Source organism: Lithobates pipiens, unplaced genomic scaffold (assembly GCF_037356315.1).
Source record: "Lithobates pipiens isolate NorthernLeopardFrog02 unplaced genomic scaffold, aLitPip1_a1.2 Scaffold_18, whole genome shotgun sequence".
Taxonomy (NCBI): Eukaryota; Metazoa; Chordata; class Amphibia; order Anura; family Ranidae; genus Lithobates; species Lithobates pipiens.
In genome coordinates, this window is record NW_027507758.1 from 485,256,454 (window position 1) to 485,272,775 (window position 16,322).

General features: G+C 43.7%; 1 protein-coding gene across 8 annotated transcripts in view; it reads right to left on the minus strand.

Moving 5' to 3' along the window:
- Positions 1-16,322, minus strand: part of GIGYF2 (GRB10 interacting GYF protein 2) — a 268,385-nt gene that overhangs the window by 19,113 nt on the left and 232,950 nt on the right. For 6 of the 8 annotated variants that reach the window (XM_077488486.1, XM_077488483.1, XM_077488484.1 and 3 more), the window contains 4 exons: positions 8,684-8,803; positions 5,629-5,856; positions 5,295-5,494; positions 3,496-3,650 (listed from right to left, as the gene is read on the minus strand). In XM_077488486.1, coding sequence (XP_077344612.1) covers positions 3,496-3,650; positions 5,295-5,494; positions 5,629-5,856; positions 8,684-8,803 — 703 coding nt within the window. The remainder of the gene's footprint in view (positions 1-3,495; positions 3,651-5,294; positions 5,495-5,628; positions 5,857-8,683; positions 8,804-16,322) is intronic. The other 2 variants (XM_077488487.1, XM_077488485.1) reach the window with 1 other exon arrangement.

A 16,322-nucleotide genomic window follows, 5' to 3' on the forward strand; every position in this document is an offset into this window, starting at 1 on the left:
AAAAGACTTGATACTGGGGCGGAGGTTCCAGCAGGACAATGACCCTAAACATACAGCCAGAGCTACAATGGAATGGATTAGATCAATGTTTTAAAGCTGGTAGAAACATACCCAAAAAGACATGCAAATGTAATTGCAGCAGAAGGTGGTTCTACAAAGTATTTACTCAGGGGGACTAAATACAAAAATGCACACCACACTTTTCACATATAAATTTGAAAATCCATTTATCAGTTTCCTTCCCATTCACAATTATGTGCCACTGTGTTGGTCTATCACATAAAAGCCCAATAAAATGCATTTACGTGATTGGTTGTAACATGACAAAATGTGGAAAATGTTAAGGGGTATGAATACTTTTTTAAGGCACTGTACACGCTTGTCTGTTATAGGAACTTTTCAGCGGTAGGGGAGAAAGCCTTCCCCACTGCTCGGGCTAGGGTGCTTCTTGCTTGGCTGGATAAGAGCATGGGTAAGTTGAGGGAAAGTGCCTGCTTTTTCCCCAACTGTTTAGTTAGAGAGTTCTTGAATGGAACTGAGCGAAAGGCACTGCCTCGAAGGAGGCGATCATTAGGACTTGAACTCTTATGGAGAATCTCACTTTTGCATTTCTCTTGAATGGGTTTTCTTTGGGAAGTATCCAGCACCAGACTCAAGTACTCCATGTGAAAAGAAGGTTGGAGAGCAGATTTTTTTTTTTAATCAATCACCCAACAAAAAGCCTGGAGTAGTTGAAATGTCCCGTGGACATTTTCTGAGAACTGACCAGAGACGAGTCCGTCACAAGGTCATCTAGATCAGTGTTTCTCAATTCCAGTCCTCAAGGCACACAGACAGATCATGTTTTCAGGCTTTCCATTTTGCACAAGTGATTTGATCAGTTTAACCGCCTTAGTAATTACCACAGCCGTTTCATCTGATCCTGAAATCCTGAAAACATGACTTGTTGGTGTACCTTGAGGACTGGAATTGAGAAACACAGATCAAGAGAGCCTGTGACTTGAATGTCCTGGGTTCAAAGAAGGGTGAGCAGAGGTGCCAAGGCCTTTGTGAACACTGGAAGCGGAGCAGATAGGCCAAACAGCAGTGGGATAAGTTGGAAGAGATTGCTACTACTGCAAAGCGCAAAAATCGCTAAGTAGCTAAGTAAATGTGAGCTCTGTGTTTTGAGGAGCTAGAGGCGCTTGAGGAAAAGGTTTTAGGAATCTTACTTTATGGAAGTAAAACTTTTCTGCTTTTGAGCTTGTTGACAAATTGGTCAAGTGCCTCAACATTTTCTTTTGAAGGATATACATGTGAGGCACCTTGTGCAGTCAGCTTCGGCTGTCCAAGCTTTAAAGTGGTTGTAAACCCTCCCCCACAACTTTGTCCCATGTAAATCAGCATAAAAAACCCTAATGAACACTGCTTGTAGATATCTCCTTACTTGCTTAGTATTGTTGTAATCCTTTTTGTTCTGTAGAATGAAGTCACTGAGCATGCCCAGATCTCCCCTGATTTAAGGCACACTCTCTATGTCTTATCTATCTGTTATCAGGACTTCCTACAGTAGTGATGGCGAACCTTGGCACCCCAGATGTTTTGGAACTACATTTCCCATGATGTGCCACTACGCTGCAGAGTGCCTGAGCATCCTGGGAAATGTAGTTCCAAAACATCTGGGGTGCCAAGGTTCACCATCACTGTCCTACAGCATAGCTCTGAACTCTCTGAAGCAGCTAATCATTTAGAGCTTCCTCCTACACACCATGTGACCTCACATACAGTCTAAACTTAGCCAATACTGCAGTCTTATCAGCTGCAGCTGATAAGTCTGACAAAGGGAAACAGACATCGGCACAAGTAAATACTATGAAATAAACAAGTAAGCTATGATGAACAGGGAAGCAGGGTTGCCATAGAAACGTTGGATTGAGAAGAAGGCTTGGTTAACAGTACAGGAAGTGCTCAATGTAAGGGCAGAAATACACTCCACTGTGGACTCAGAAAACAATACTTAAGATGGCGCTGCCTAACCCCTGGAAACAAGTTTCTTAAAGTTTCTTTAAAAAGTAATATGCGATTTGGGCTGGATTACAGGGGGTATAGTTTGATAATTACTTATTATAATGGACTAAATGAAAAGAAGCATCAGAGTGGGAGAGTTTACTTCCTCTTTAAGCCATAAGCTTCTGCAGATGTGAATGGCTACTAGTCATTTTGGAAATTTGTCTCATGATTTGTTCTAGGGCATCCACACAAAAAAGCAGAGCCATTGCTGCTGTAGTTGCTCTGTAAAAGCACAATTCTGAAATACAGGGTCATGTTGATTGTTAAAGAGGAATTAAACTGACGAGTTTTACTTATTTTTTCCCCCTTGCAAAGTAACAGCATAATGTGCTAGTATGCATCGCATACTAGCAGATGTGACACTTACCTGCAAATGAAGCCTGTGCTGTCCTTATTAGAGGCCGCATCCATCTTCGCCCCTCTTCTTTCCGGAGCCGCAAACTCCAGCTCTGTGACTGGTCGGAGTCACACAACGTCACTATCGTGCATTCGAGCAGGAGCTGTCAGTCACGGCACTCACTATTAAAGAAACAGCACAGGCGGCCGTTTCTTCACAGCACATGCGCCGATGTATAGCAAATATCTTCTAAAGGACGGTGCTCATTATTTAGGACATATTTACAGTACCTATAGGTAAGCTTTTGTATTGACTTACCTATAGGTACAACTAAGCAATGGAGGTTTACAATCTATTTAACTGTCCTAATTCAGTTAACTGCGGTTTGACATACTGAAATAGCAGCTGATTGCAGGGCTGAGTCTGAGAATCGTTGAAAGAAGAAAAATCTTCCAATAGGTACATGAATAACTTTTTGTCACTGGAGAGAGATCAAAGACTTTGGAGCAGGGGAGTAAAAATATTTTCTATGTAACCATTAGGAAACACAAGGATTTCAAAAAAGCCAACCTCCCTAAACTGTGCTCTTTGCTAGAAGATATTAAATGGGATAAAACAAAGAACACGGAAAAATGGGAGAACTTTAAGTGCATACTAAACAAAAAGGTATTGGCCAGTGCATTCCAACGAGAAATACGTTTAACCACTTCAGCCCTGGAAGGATCTGATCCCTTCATGACCAGACCATTTTTTGCGATATGGCGGCGCTTTAACTGACAATTGCGCGGTGGTGAGATGCTGTACCCAAAAATTGACATCCTTTTTTTCCCACAAACATAGCTTTCTTTATGCTGTCAAATTCAGTTTTGGGACAATTGCACATGGTTGTCACAAGCTCTTGTTAAATTTCCTTCTAGAAATGCCTAATATGCACTTCCAAATCTCTTTCGCAGGTAAACAAGAACGTGCTAAATATCAGTGACTGAGTCAGCCCAAATCAGGCCCAAAGTGTTATCCAGGTTCATGGCAATAAGTTAGAAAATAAAGAAACTAGAAAGGGGGGAAAGATTGTTTCACAAAAGTGTATATGACCATCCAGGTTTCCTTACCATCCAAGTTATGGGCAGTGCTGAGTGCATGCAGCGTCTGCTCACACCACTGGGTGAAGCTATCAGCACACTTTGTTGCTCCTTGGAACAGTCTTACAAGCTTTTCTTCTTGCTCAACCTTCTTACTCTGTCTGCTGTTCACCCCCGAAGACTTACTGAAGAGACAAGATAGTAAACATAAATTTAGTACAGACATTAAAATTTACCTGCAAACGCTATGAACAGAAAGGAGGAAGGGGAAAGGTTTGGGACTTTAAATGAGATTATATATATATATATATATATATATATATATATATATATATATATATATATATATATAGTGCCTCCATCCCTGATTAAAATGAATAATAGAAAGGAAGTTGGGACCTTATACAAAGTCTCAACTTCCTTTCTATTCATGCAAACACTATGAGCAGATTTACCAAAACTGGAGTGTGCTAAATCTGGTGCAGCTCTGCATAGAGCTTCCAGGTTTTTTATGTCAAAGCTTAAGGGGAAACTCTACTTTTGTTTAGAAAAAAAACAAACAAAAAAAAACAACATTCCCCTCTGGGTGATCCATGTACACTGCAAAGATTTTAACAAAGTTTGTTACAGATTCCTAACTTTTGTTATTCTGAAGAAATCCCTTTAGAGGCGATTTCCTATTGGGAGTTTTTGCTGCAGGGGATGCCAAAATTATGACTTGTATCTTAGTGTAGACTTCTGGGAAAATCAGTGAGCCAATCACACAAGCAGGAAATTTGTTTCTGGAGGGCATTCTGTGTACAGAACACCTCCAGGTAGCCATATCGCATTGGACTTTACAGAAAATTTTATTTTTCTCATGAAAGTGTAGTTACCTTTTAATTCAACAAACTGAAGTTAGAAGCCGATTGGCTAGCATGCACATCTGCACCAGATTTTGCACTCTCCAATTTTAGTAAATTAACCCCTGTATTAAAGAGCAACTGTCATGAGAGTGACTACAATGTTTAATTGTAGCAATTCACGCAAAATCACGTACATGTATGTAATTTTGTTGAAGTGGTTACACCGGGGTGATGCCTGAGGCATTACTCCGGTACCGTTTTTAAAATGGACGGTCAGCTTTCATGTGATAAACGATGTGGCTGAATTGCTGCTCAGCTGTTATCAGAAGCAGCGCACTGAGATGCCACCCCCCCCCCCCCCCCCCCCCTCCGCCGGGTCTCCCGTCCAACCAGGAGACCCGACCGACTAGCCAGCACGTCCACCGCCTTTCCAGAGTCCTGAACAAAGCCGCAATTGGCTTTGATCGGGTCGCTGATGTAGTAACCCAGAAGCAGCGTTACTTCCGGTTTACTCGGCAGCCAATGGCGCCAATTTAAAAAAATCCTCTCAGAGCCTGAGCCAGGTGCCTGTCCAGGCTTCAGGATGGATATCGACCACATGGTTGGGATCTTTTCAAAGTCTGGACAGAATCTGTGGCTTCAGCCAACTGTCAGTTGAAAATGGATCGCAGAACTGCACTTCTTTAATCCATAGAAGTATGGCTTTAGCTATACTTTTTATAAAACATTTGTTCTTTATACACAAAAGCTTTGTAATAAAAGACACACACAATGGGACAAAATTCCAAGTATTTCTAAAGTAGTATTACGGGAGAAGAATCTTTGCAGGTAACTGCAGAATACATGTTAGATTTGTATCACCTTTTCTGACATGTTTTGTAGGAATTTTGCTGTGCCTCTCTAAAGTTACCCATCACTGAAAAGGATAAAGCTGTTCTAGCACAGAATTTCTGTAGCTAGCACAGAGGACTATTCGTTTTTTACCTGGCATTGTTCTTGTTCTTGTTGGTGGGATTTCGAGGTGCTACCACTTTCACTGCATCATCCCAGAAGCCACCACTAGAGCTTTTGTTTTCTGGACTATTCCATATACTACTAATTGAGTCGGATGACCATTGGGGGCTAACATTATTGTTCAGATTACCCCACACAGAGCTTGCAGAGGTGCTAGTGTTCTGATGTTGCTGGAAAAAAAAGCAGGAAATTATTATACATGCAATTATTGCTACACGGCTTAGCTACTACTATACAATTGAGTAAAGTAATAAATGCATACGAGACTCCCAATGTCTAGCAGTTTTTAGGCAATGGTACTCACAGGAGGGGGAGGAGTAACTGGAAGCGTGATGTTAGGTGGTCGGCCTCGGCCAGCCTGTTGCTGAATTGTTTGCATTTGCCTGGCTTCTTCCTGCTGAATCTCCAGAAGAGACTTTGTATTGCCAGTAGACTTTCCAACATTGGCCCAGCCAGAGAGCTTTTGCTGCTGCTGCTGCTGTTGCTGCTGCTGCTGCATACACTTTATCTCCTGCTGCTGCCGTCTAAGCTGCTAAAAAATAAAAAGTGCAATTTAATACAACAAATTACAATTTTAGCCAACGTAAAACCTAAGCTAAAATAACACTTCTTTTTAACTAAAGAAATTTGAGAGAACAAAAAGCTCCCACAGAAGACTTGTTTTTGAAGGTGCATGCTATTTGGCTGTCATACTGACCTGAAACAACCATGTGTAATTAGGTATAAGACACAAGCTCTCCCTGATCTGTTCCCACATTTGTATCTTCACAGATTCGATCTAAAGCTCAAAGACATCCACCGAAGAACAATTGCAGCCACAGTGTTGTGTATTACTTACCTAGTTTAGCCATATACATCTCTTTGCTGCATTGGTGATGTTACTCCTCCCAGCCACGGGTCACAATTCTCACTCTTCCTGCTGGTTTCTTATGCCAAGCCTATTTAAACCCCTGTGGTTTCAGAGTAGAAATTTGGGCCATTCTTAGAGGTAACTGTGAGCAGTTCTGGCCATACATGTGGGCAAAGAATATGGGAGGGGAATGGAGAACAGTGACTGTGGCATATGAATTACCTGGGTAGGACTGATTGTTCATTTCAATCCATTCACTCCCACCCAGCATTGGTGGCGTTAGCATGATGATATCATCTATAGAGTCCCAAGAACTACCAAACGGAATCTAGGCAGCTTTGGCGCAAGAGAGGAAGTGAAAGTACACAGAATATCTATGGGCTTATCCAGACATGCAGCTGGATATCTAAGAGCTGGTTCAGGTATGTGGTCAGTGGGTAGTAAAGGTAGGTGTTTGAGTGTCGGTTTTACCACTTACCAACCACCCACCTAAACAAGGACATGCGGCAGCTTAGGGCTATACATGCTGCGCCACACTGCGGTAAAAATTATACCCTCTGTCACATTCTGTGAGCAGTACCGCAGATAAAGGCAAACCACTCAAGCTAATGGTGCTGTGGTGCAATCACCCTACAAGTGTGCATGCAAGGGGGCGGCCTTTTGAGGGTTAAACCTGACCATAAGGGGATGGCCAAATGCCGTTACCCGTCCTTTAGAAAAGAAGTCAACCACAGGGTTGCCATGCTCCTGAATGAGCCCTGGGAGTCAGGAGACAAGAGAGCAACATGCATTTAAGGTGTCAGTTAGGCCGATAATTATTGCATTCGTTTTTTGCGGAAAAAAAATTTAGGGTGAAAGTTTAATCACTTCTCTGCTAGCCTGCAATAAGAACTTCCTCTTGTGTAGCTTTGGTTTCGCGATTCCTGTATCAACCCCCCACATTCAATCACAATTCATTAGAACAGATGGGAATGGCCATAGATAGATTGACATTAAGCCAGTCCCACAGATGGATTGAGATTAGGCTGGTCCCTAATGAACTGTCCAAATTTCAATCCATCTATGGTCAGCTTTAGTTAAGCCTAATGTGAAAGATGCATCCAAAAAAGGTAAGGCGGGGCGCCAAGAACTAGCCATCAGTATTGACTGTAGGCTCACTGCAGCAAATTTTTTTCCCAAACCCTCAAGTAGAGAGCCACAGATCCACAAACTGCAGGTGCACAAGCGGGAGCAATTCCAAATCTCATGAAATAGCAGTTATCAGAGGCAAAAGTAGACAGGGTATGCCTTAGATCTCACACAACAGATCTCAAACTTGAGGCATTGTGTCAAGTGACAGCAAAGTGACATCCAATTTAGGATACTGTGAGGCAACAGAAAATCCTACAAGATACTCCCTTATAATCATCACTCTGAATAGGTCTGCTTTCAAAAGCATGAATACACTTGTCCCACATTTAAAGTGGAAGTAAACTTCCAAAATAAAATTTTACCTATGGGTAAGCTTATAAGGCTTACCTAAAGGTAGTGTAAATATCTCTTAAATGTGCACCGTTCAGGAGATATATACTGTACATGCAGCCAGTGACATGACTGGCACATGCGATCTGAAGTAACAATCAAGCCATGCTGTTCCTTCAGAGCCCTGTGCCGTGAACAGCGGCATGTACGGGAGTGACATAATCGTGGCTCTGACCAGTCACAGAGCTGGAGTCTGCAAAACCAGAAGCAAGACGGTTGAGGATGGAAACAGCCTCCAGCAATGACACTGCATCGCTGGAATTTTTCCAGGTAAGTTTCACATAACGTGCAAGTATGCAACGCATACTTGCACATTATGGCTTTACCTAGGTAAGAGAAGGAAAAAAATTCCATCAGTTTATAACCGCTTTAATTAAAGCACAATTTAGGCTAAAATTTCTTTCCATACAGCATTAGTGACCTTACTTATCTGGAATGAAGGAAGTCTCTTGTACAGGCAGCTGGATTCTGTAAAAATCTGCACCACAGGAATGCCATGTCTTTTTGTCTCTGAATGTCTGGAGCTGTGGGGTTAACAGTTTTGGGTTTCCAGACTAAGCTGCACTTAAGATGATGCAACAGGGTCCACGTACTTCTGCCCTCTCATTTATTATGAAAATTACACTGCTTGAAACATGATCTGTGAATGGGAGTGTGTCTGATCAGTCACAGAACTCTCCTCTATTCACAGATCATGTTACAAGCCGTGTCCTCATTAAAAGAATATTTCTCAATGGATGAGAGGGTAGGAGAGATTGGGTTCTTGTCAGATCATCTTTAGTGCAGCTCAACCTGGAGACTCAAAACTATTAAGCCCGCAGTGCTGGAAGTTCAGAGACAGGAAGTGGGGCAGGTTTATTTAAATGAAAACAAAAAAGAAGCACATTTTCTACAGTCTGAAGGGTGATCTCTAAAAAGATCCCAAAAGTTCACTTAACCATAACAATAAAGACAATATCAAATATACAAAACGAAGAAATGAACAGACCTCCTCTTGATTCTGTCGTTCCCTCTCCTCCTCAAGCTTCTGTATCTCTGCCAAAGATAATGCTGACTGAGATGATCCTAATGAATTCACTTGCTGCCCCCATGTGGATGAAGAAGGTAGCTAGCAGGATAAAGCACAAAATTAGGCCATAGTAAAAACATTTCCTTTTATTAATTCTTGCATCAAAACAATTTACATCTATAAACAGAAAAGTAAAAGAAAGCTTACCACCATAGTGGTGGTATTTATGCGATCACATATTCACTTTCAGACCGGACCATTTTGCTGGTAAATGACCAGAGGTCTTTTTACAATTTGGCACTGCGCTGCTTTAACTGGTAATTGCGCGGTCATGCAATGCTCTACCCAAACAAAATTTGCGTCCTTTTCTTCCCACAAATAGAGCTTTCTTTTGATGGTATTTGATTGCCTCTGCGATTTTTATTTTTTGCGATATAAATGGAAAAAGACCGCAAATTTTGAAAAAAAAAAAATATTTTCTAATTTTTGTTATTAGAAAAATCCAATAAACTCAATTTTAGTCATACATTTAGGCCAAAATGTATTCAGCCACATGTCTTTGGTAAAAAAAAAAGTCAATAACTGTATATTTATTGGTTTGCGCAAAAGTTGTCACATCTACAAACTAAGGTACGTTTTCTGGAATTTACACAGCTTTTAGTTTACGACTGCCTATCTCATTTCTTGAGGTGCTAAAATGGCAGGGCAGTACAAACCCCCCCCCCCAAATGACCCCATTTTGGAAAGTAGACCCCCTAAGGAAATTGATAAGTGGCATGTTGAGCCCATTGAATATTTTATTTTTTTGCCTCAAGCGATTGAATAATGACAAAAAAAAATTATTATTTTTTTTTTTACACAAAGTTGTCACTAAATGATATATTGCTCACACATGCTATGGGCATATGTGAAACGACACCCCAAAATAAATTCTGCTGCTTCTCCTGAGTACGGAGATACCACATGTGTGGGATTTTTTGGGAGCCTAGCCGCGTACGGGGCCCCGAAAGCCAAGAACCGCCTTCAGGTTTTCTAAGGGCGTAAATATTTGACTTCACTCCTCACTACCTATTACAGTTTTGAAGGCCATAAAATGCCAAGATGGCACAAAACCCCCACAAATGACCCCATTTTAGAAAGTAGCCACCCCAAGCTATTTGCTGAGAGGCATGTTGAGTCCATGGAATATTTTATATTTTGCCACAAGTTGCGGGAAAATTACAAACTTTTTTTATTTTTTTTTCACAAAGTTGTCACTAAATTATATATTGCTCACACATGCTATGGGCATATGTGAAATGACACCCCAAAATAAATTCTGCTGCTTCTCCTGAGTACGGAGATACCACATGTGTGGGATTTTTTGGGAGCCTAGCCGCGTACGGGGCCCCGAAAGCCAAGAACCGCCTTCAGGTTTTCTAAGGGCGTAAATATTTGACTTCACTCCTCACTACCTATTACAGTTTTGAAGGCCATAAAATGCCAAGATGGCACAAAACCCCCACAAATGACCCCATTTTAGAAAGTAGCCACCCCAAGCTATTTGCTGAGAGGCATGTTGAGTCCATGGAATATTTTATATTTTGCCACAAGTTGCGGGAAAATTACAAACTTTTTTTATTTTTTTTTCACAAAGTTGTCACTAAATTATATATTGCTCACACATGCTATGGGCATATGTGAAATGACACCCCAAAATAAATTCTGCTGCTTCTCCTGAGTACGGAGATACCACATGTGTGGGATTTTTTGGGAGCCTAGCCGCGTACGGGGCCCCGAAAGCCAAGAACCGCCTTCAGGTTTTCTAAGGGCGTAAATATTTGACTTCACTCCTCACTACCTATTACAGTTTTGAAGGCCATAAAATGCCAAGATGGCACAAAACCCCCACAAATGACCCCATTTTAGAAAGTAGACACCCCAAGCTATTTGCTGAGAGGCATGTTGAGTCCATGGAATATTTTATATTTTGCCACAAGTTGCGGGAAAATTACAAACTTTTTTTTTTTTTCACAAAGTTGTCACTAAATGATATATTGCTCACGCATGCCATGGGCATATGTGAAATGACAACCCAAAATAAATTCTGCTGCTTCTCCTGAGTACGGGGATACCACATATGTGGGACTTTTTGGGAGCCTAGCCGCGTACGGGGCCCCGAAAACCAAGCACCGCCTTCAGGCTTTCTAAGGGCGTTACAGTTTTGAAGGCCATAAAATGCCAAGATGGCACAAACCCCCCCCCCCCCCCCCCAAATGACGCCATTTTGGAAAGTAGACACCCCTAAATTTAGGGGTACACTAGTGAGACTAGGTAATAAATGGCGGGTGCCCTGAAACTATAAAAAAATAACTAACCAACCAGCGTCACCTGTAACCGTTATATGGTGATCACTGGTGAAAGGGTTAACTAGGGGGCAATCAGGGGGCTTTATGCGGTAGTATATGGGGGTCCCTGGCGCTATAAAAAGCTGCGGCGAACCTAAATACCTACCTGCCTAACTAGCGTCACCTGTGACACTAATACAGCGATCAGAAAAACGATCGCTTATTAGGCTGGGTTCACACTGGAGCGATGTGGGAACGCCACGAATGCGCGGCGGGTTCCCGCATCACATGCCTCCCGGCGGCAGTTCACACTGCCCTATGCGAACTGCTGGGAGTGTCAGTGAAATGTTAATGACACCCCCAGATCAGTTCGCATATCGCAGTGCGATCTGCAAACTCGGATCGCATGGTGTGAACACCCATGCGATCCGATTCTGCTGCGGACCAAAAAAAGGGTCCCGTGCGAGTTTGCGGCGGGTGCGACACGAATTCAGCCATGCTATCTGTATGGCTGAACTCGAATCGCACAGAGATCGGATGTGATTTGCACTGCAGTGCGGTGCGAATCACATCCGTTCTCAAACCGCTGCAATGTGAACCCAGCCTTAGTGACACTGGCGACGGGGGGTGATCACGGGGTTAAACATTTATTGGGGGGGTTAGGGGGGGTACCTTAGAACTAAAGGGGGCTAACCCTAACTGCCCTAACAGTTATTACAGTCACAAATGACACCCGCCGGGTGATCAGGGGGTTAAACCTTTATTAGGTAATAAATGGCGGGTGCCCTGAAACTATAAAAAAATAACTAACCAACCAGCGTCACCTGTAACAGTTATATGGTGATCACTGGTGAAAGGGTTAACTAGGGGGCAATCAGGGGGCTTTATGCGGTAGTATATGGGGGTCCCTGGCGCTATAAAAAGTTGCGGCGAACCCAAATACCTACCTGCCTAACTAGCGTCACCTGTGACACTAATACAGCGATCAGAAAAATGATCGCTTATTAGGCTGGGTTCACACTGGAGCGATGCGGGAACGCCACGAATCCGCGGCGGGTTCCCGCATCGCATGCCTCCCGGCGGCATTCACACTGCCCTATGCGAACTGCTGGGAGTGTCATTGAAATGTTAATGACACCCCCAGATCAGTTCGCATATCGCAGTGCGATCTGCAAACTCGGATCGCATGGTGTGAACACCCATGCGATCCGATTCTGCTGCGGACCAAAAAAAGGGTCCCGTGCGAATTTGCGGCGGGTGCGGCGGGAATTCAGCCATACTATCTGTATGGCTGAACTCGAATCGCACAGAGATCGGATGTGATTTGCACTGCAGTGCGAATCACATTCGCTCTCATAAACCGCTGCAATGTGAACCCAGCCTTAGTGACACTGGCGACGGGGGGTGATCACGGGGTTAAACCTTTATTGGGGGGTTAGGGGGGCACATTAGAACTAAAGGGGGCTAACCCTAACTGCCCTAACAGTTATTACAGTCACAAATGACACCAATGCAAAAAAAAATAAAAAAGAATTAAAAAAAATGCAATTGGTGTCACTGTGACTGGGGGGGGGCAGGGGTAATTGGGGGGGTGATCGGGGGGTAAAGGGGGGGTGTGAGTGTGCCTGGCATGTTCTACTGTACGTGTGGGTGTGTGGTGCAACTCACCGATCCTCTCTCCTCGGTGCCGGAATGAAAAATACCGACACGGAGGAGAGATTACATCACTTCCTCTCCTGTGAGGAGAGGAAGTCATGTCAGGGAGCATTTCTATTCGTCGGGAGCGATCGCGAGGGGGTGGCCATGAATGAATGGCCGCCCCCTCATCCCGGATCGCTCCTGAACGAATGCCGACCGCCGCAGGCACCGGGGGGGGGGGGGGGGGGGCCCTATCGGGCCCCCCACCCGCGGGAAGGCAGGGACTTATATATACGCCCATATGCCTGCCCGTGCCATTCTGCCGACGGATATCGTCGTGCGGCGGTCGGCAAGTGGTTAAAGCATATAGGATTTGACAAGGTAATTGTAGATCATGGTCTTGCAAAATACTTCCATGATTTGTGTTATCGATGTTAGCTCTGCTAGGGGTGGCTACAGACCACCAAATATCTCCCTGGAGAGCAATGGGTAGGCAAGATCTCTGCCTCTCCTCAGGCTTTTTTGCTCTGCTTTATAGCATAGGTTTGGGAAGTCTACCTAGGTGATAAAAAGCCCCTACGATAACTAGAGATGCTGGTTATTGTTCTACAGAAATCAAAAAAAAATTTGCTCAGAATAGGCAGTGGCACTTGCTATAATTGGGACAGATAAATCACGCCTAAAGCCATGACACACTAGCGTTCATGTTGCTGGTGAGAATTTGCCAGTGACAAGTATGCTATGCAGGGGAAACGGTAATGTAAAAATGTGATTCTTGACTAATTCTGACTTGCATAAAAAAATACTGTACAGAACACAGACTTTTCTATACAATTACCTGAGGGTAGCAGCGTAAAACTTGGGTTTTACACGGCTACCCTCAGGTGACTGGACACTGGCAAAGCTTTGAAACATGCCTCCCTTGGGCATACATCGATAACCGTACCCCACTCAAACCTCGTTTTGTTGTTTTTTTGGTTAAGCAGCAATGCAGAGTAGTACAAGAACTAGGGTAAGGGTCTATGCCCTGTATTCCAAGATACACAATTTACAGGTAAGTCAAAGTTTTTTATTTTAATCGTACAGTACAGCACACAGGCCAAAAATTCATAGACATTGCAATATCCCCAAGCAATGACTTGGAAGCAGGGTGTCTTTTTCAAGACTGTTTTCAGGACAAATTAATGTTGTGTATTAAGGCTGTGGCCTTTGGATACTCTGACAACGTCCAAACAATGGAGAGCAATTTCCCGAGCTCTTAAGAGGGTGAGTAGGGGTATAGACACCCTTGCAGAGAATAGGCCAAACGGTAGTGTGACATATTGGAAGCAGTTGTCTCCTAATCACAGAAAGAATTGATGTGGTGGGTAAAAGAATATGAAGCCAAGCAACTTGAAAGTCTACAGACGTTAAGTATTCCCTTTGCATCAGAGCCATGGATTCCATGCAAGACTTGTGAACGATAAAGTACTCATTTAGGGATCTTAGGTTGAGGATAGAACAAATACTCCCATTGGGTTTTGGAATCATGAATGGGTTTGAATAGAATCCTTCAAGACATGTCCTCTGCAGGGAATTAAATAACCACCCTCTCAGACAACAAACGGTTCTGAGCAGTTTATACATCTGTCCTTGGGCAAAATTTGGCTGGTTTAACAGAAGTTTGGAACTCTATTTTGTACCCATTTAAAAACCGACAGAACTCATTAACTTGTGGCAGTCTTGGTGGGCTTTGTGTTCCAAGTCTTGTGCTGAAAGGAAGGGCTTTATTTTGCCTTTGGAAACTAGGCCTAAGGAGAGTGGTATGACACTAGGTTTTTTGAGGAAGTAGAAACCTGTGAATGGGGGGGGTTGAAGCCTTCCAATGGCTTTGGTCCCAGGGCTTTTTGTGGCCCTGCCCCTGTTTGGTCCCAGGGCTTTTTGTGGCCCTGCCCCTGGCTCTAGCGTCCTGTTGGCGGTGGAACCGCCTTGGCGCTGAGAACTCTGAGGAAGCAGTCCCTGAGGTTTAAAACGGGGGACGCATGGTGCTTCTATTTACTTGAAGTAGAGAGCTCCCCACTCTGAAAATCTTTTGGACATATTCGTCCAAATCATCAAACGTTCCCCATGAAGGTTAACCAATAACTTCTTACAAGGAAGTTCAGCTGACCGGTTCTTAAGCCACAAAAGTCTGTGCATATGTACAGACAAGAGAGCCAAACGAGAAACCTGCTGTATTGAATCCTTTAGGACATCAATAGCAAAACACAGCGCTCGAGGAATAGCTTATTTTCAGCAAGATCACCGTCCTGGTTAGGTCCGTCAGGCCGTCTGACCTGATCCTTTACGGACTGGCAGATACCAATTGCTGCAACAGCTAGCTGAATAGTATAAGTGGCCAAAGAAAAGAAAGCCTTTAATAATGACTCCAGTTTCTTGTCAACTGGATCTTTCAAACTCTGTGCATTATCCACAGGACAAGTTATGTTCTTGTTCAAGGAAGAGACTGCTGCATCTATGGCCGGCATATGTATAGATGGCTGGCATGTTTCACTTCTTTATGAACTTTTCATCAATGGGATATAAAAAGGGAAAAAGTAACCTCTGCAAGAGGCAACTTAAAGGCAGAACGAACCATCTTGGTAAGAGCCTAGATCAAAAGCCTCTGCGACAGAGGAAGACACCAACTGGATATCATCTTGTCCAGATTGCTCAGAAGCAGATTCATCCGTCAGACCCTCCACAGAATCCTGAACTTTTAACTCTTCCCCATCCTCAACTTATTCCTGCTCCAAACTAGGAGGCTCAGGGGAGGGGGATCTGTCATGCTTATTGACACCCTGTGGGATGGAGGCAATCATGCCAGCAATCCTGTGCTCTATGGAAAAAGGGATCTTGGCTAGGGCCAAGGACAGTTCATCCTTGGTGATAAAGGGTTTAGCAGCAGCGTTGACTGTAGGCTCCATATCAGATAGGCACAGTGGCTCAGATTGCGCAGAAGCCTCTGGTTTTTCAGGGGATACAACACTAGGGGTAAGACTAGGTTCATCTGGAGCTACTGACGACATAGGTGTGCCCTTGCCTGTAGTGTTAGTCCTACTCCTCTTTTTTTAAAGAAATTTACAAGCTACAAAAATAATTTACCTGGGTAAGTAGTAGTAGTATTAACACACCTCAGGAAGGAGACCCTTTAATAGGGCACACCAAGCCCCTAAGCAACAATCCTACTAAGGACCGTAGCCTGCCAAGCAACACCTGGTGATTCACGTGACCCTGGTAGGGAGAAATGAACCGCTGTAAATGCCTGGTTCAGAGCCTGCTGTGTCCCACAGCTGCCTTCCGGAAGCACCGCATGCTTGGCATACACAGCTTAAATAAGATGTGCGCCGGAACGTTATGAGCATGAGTGCACACGCTATCAGACCTGGCGAATGTGCGTGGCTGTATTGGCATATGATGTGAACCTTAGTGCGCCCAGATTAGGCTACAGCCCATGCGAGACTGAGTGTGCATAATGTCTATGGCGAAGCCACGTGCGCCATGGCTGCCAAACTGCTGAGCACAGCAGCACTTTTGCGAATGCACGTGTGCCATGGCGAACCAAGAGGTGAAATGGCGCACTGTCGTGCGCAATCATACAGGTGAAAAAAAAAAACAGCTAGACACAAGCAGAA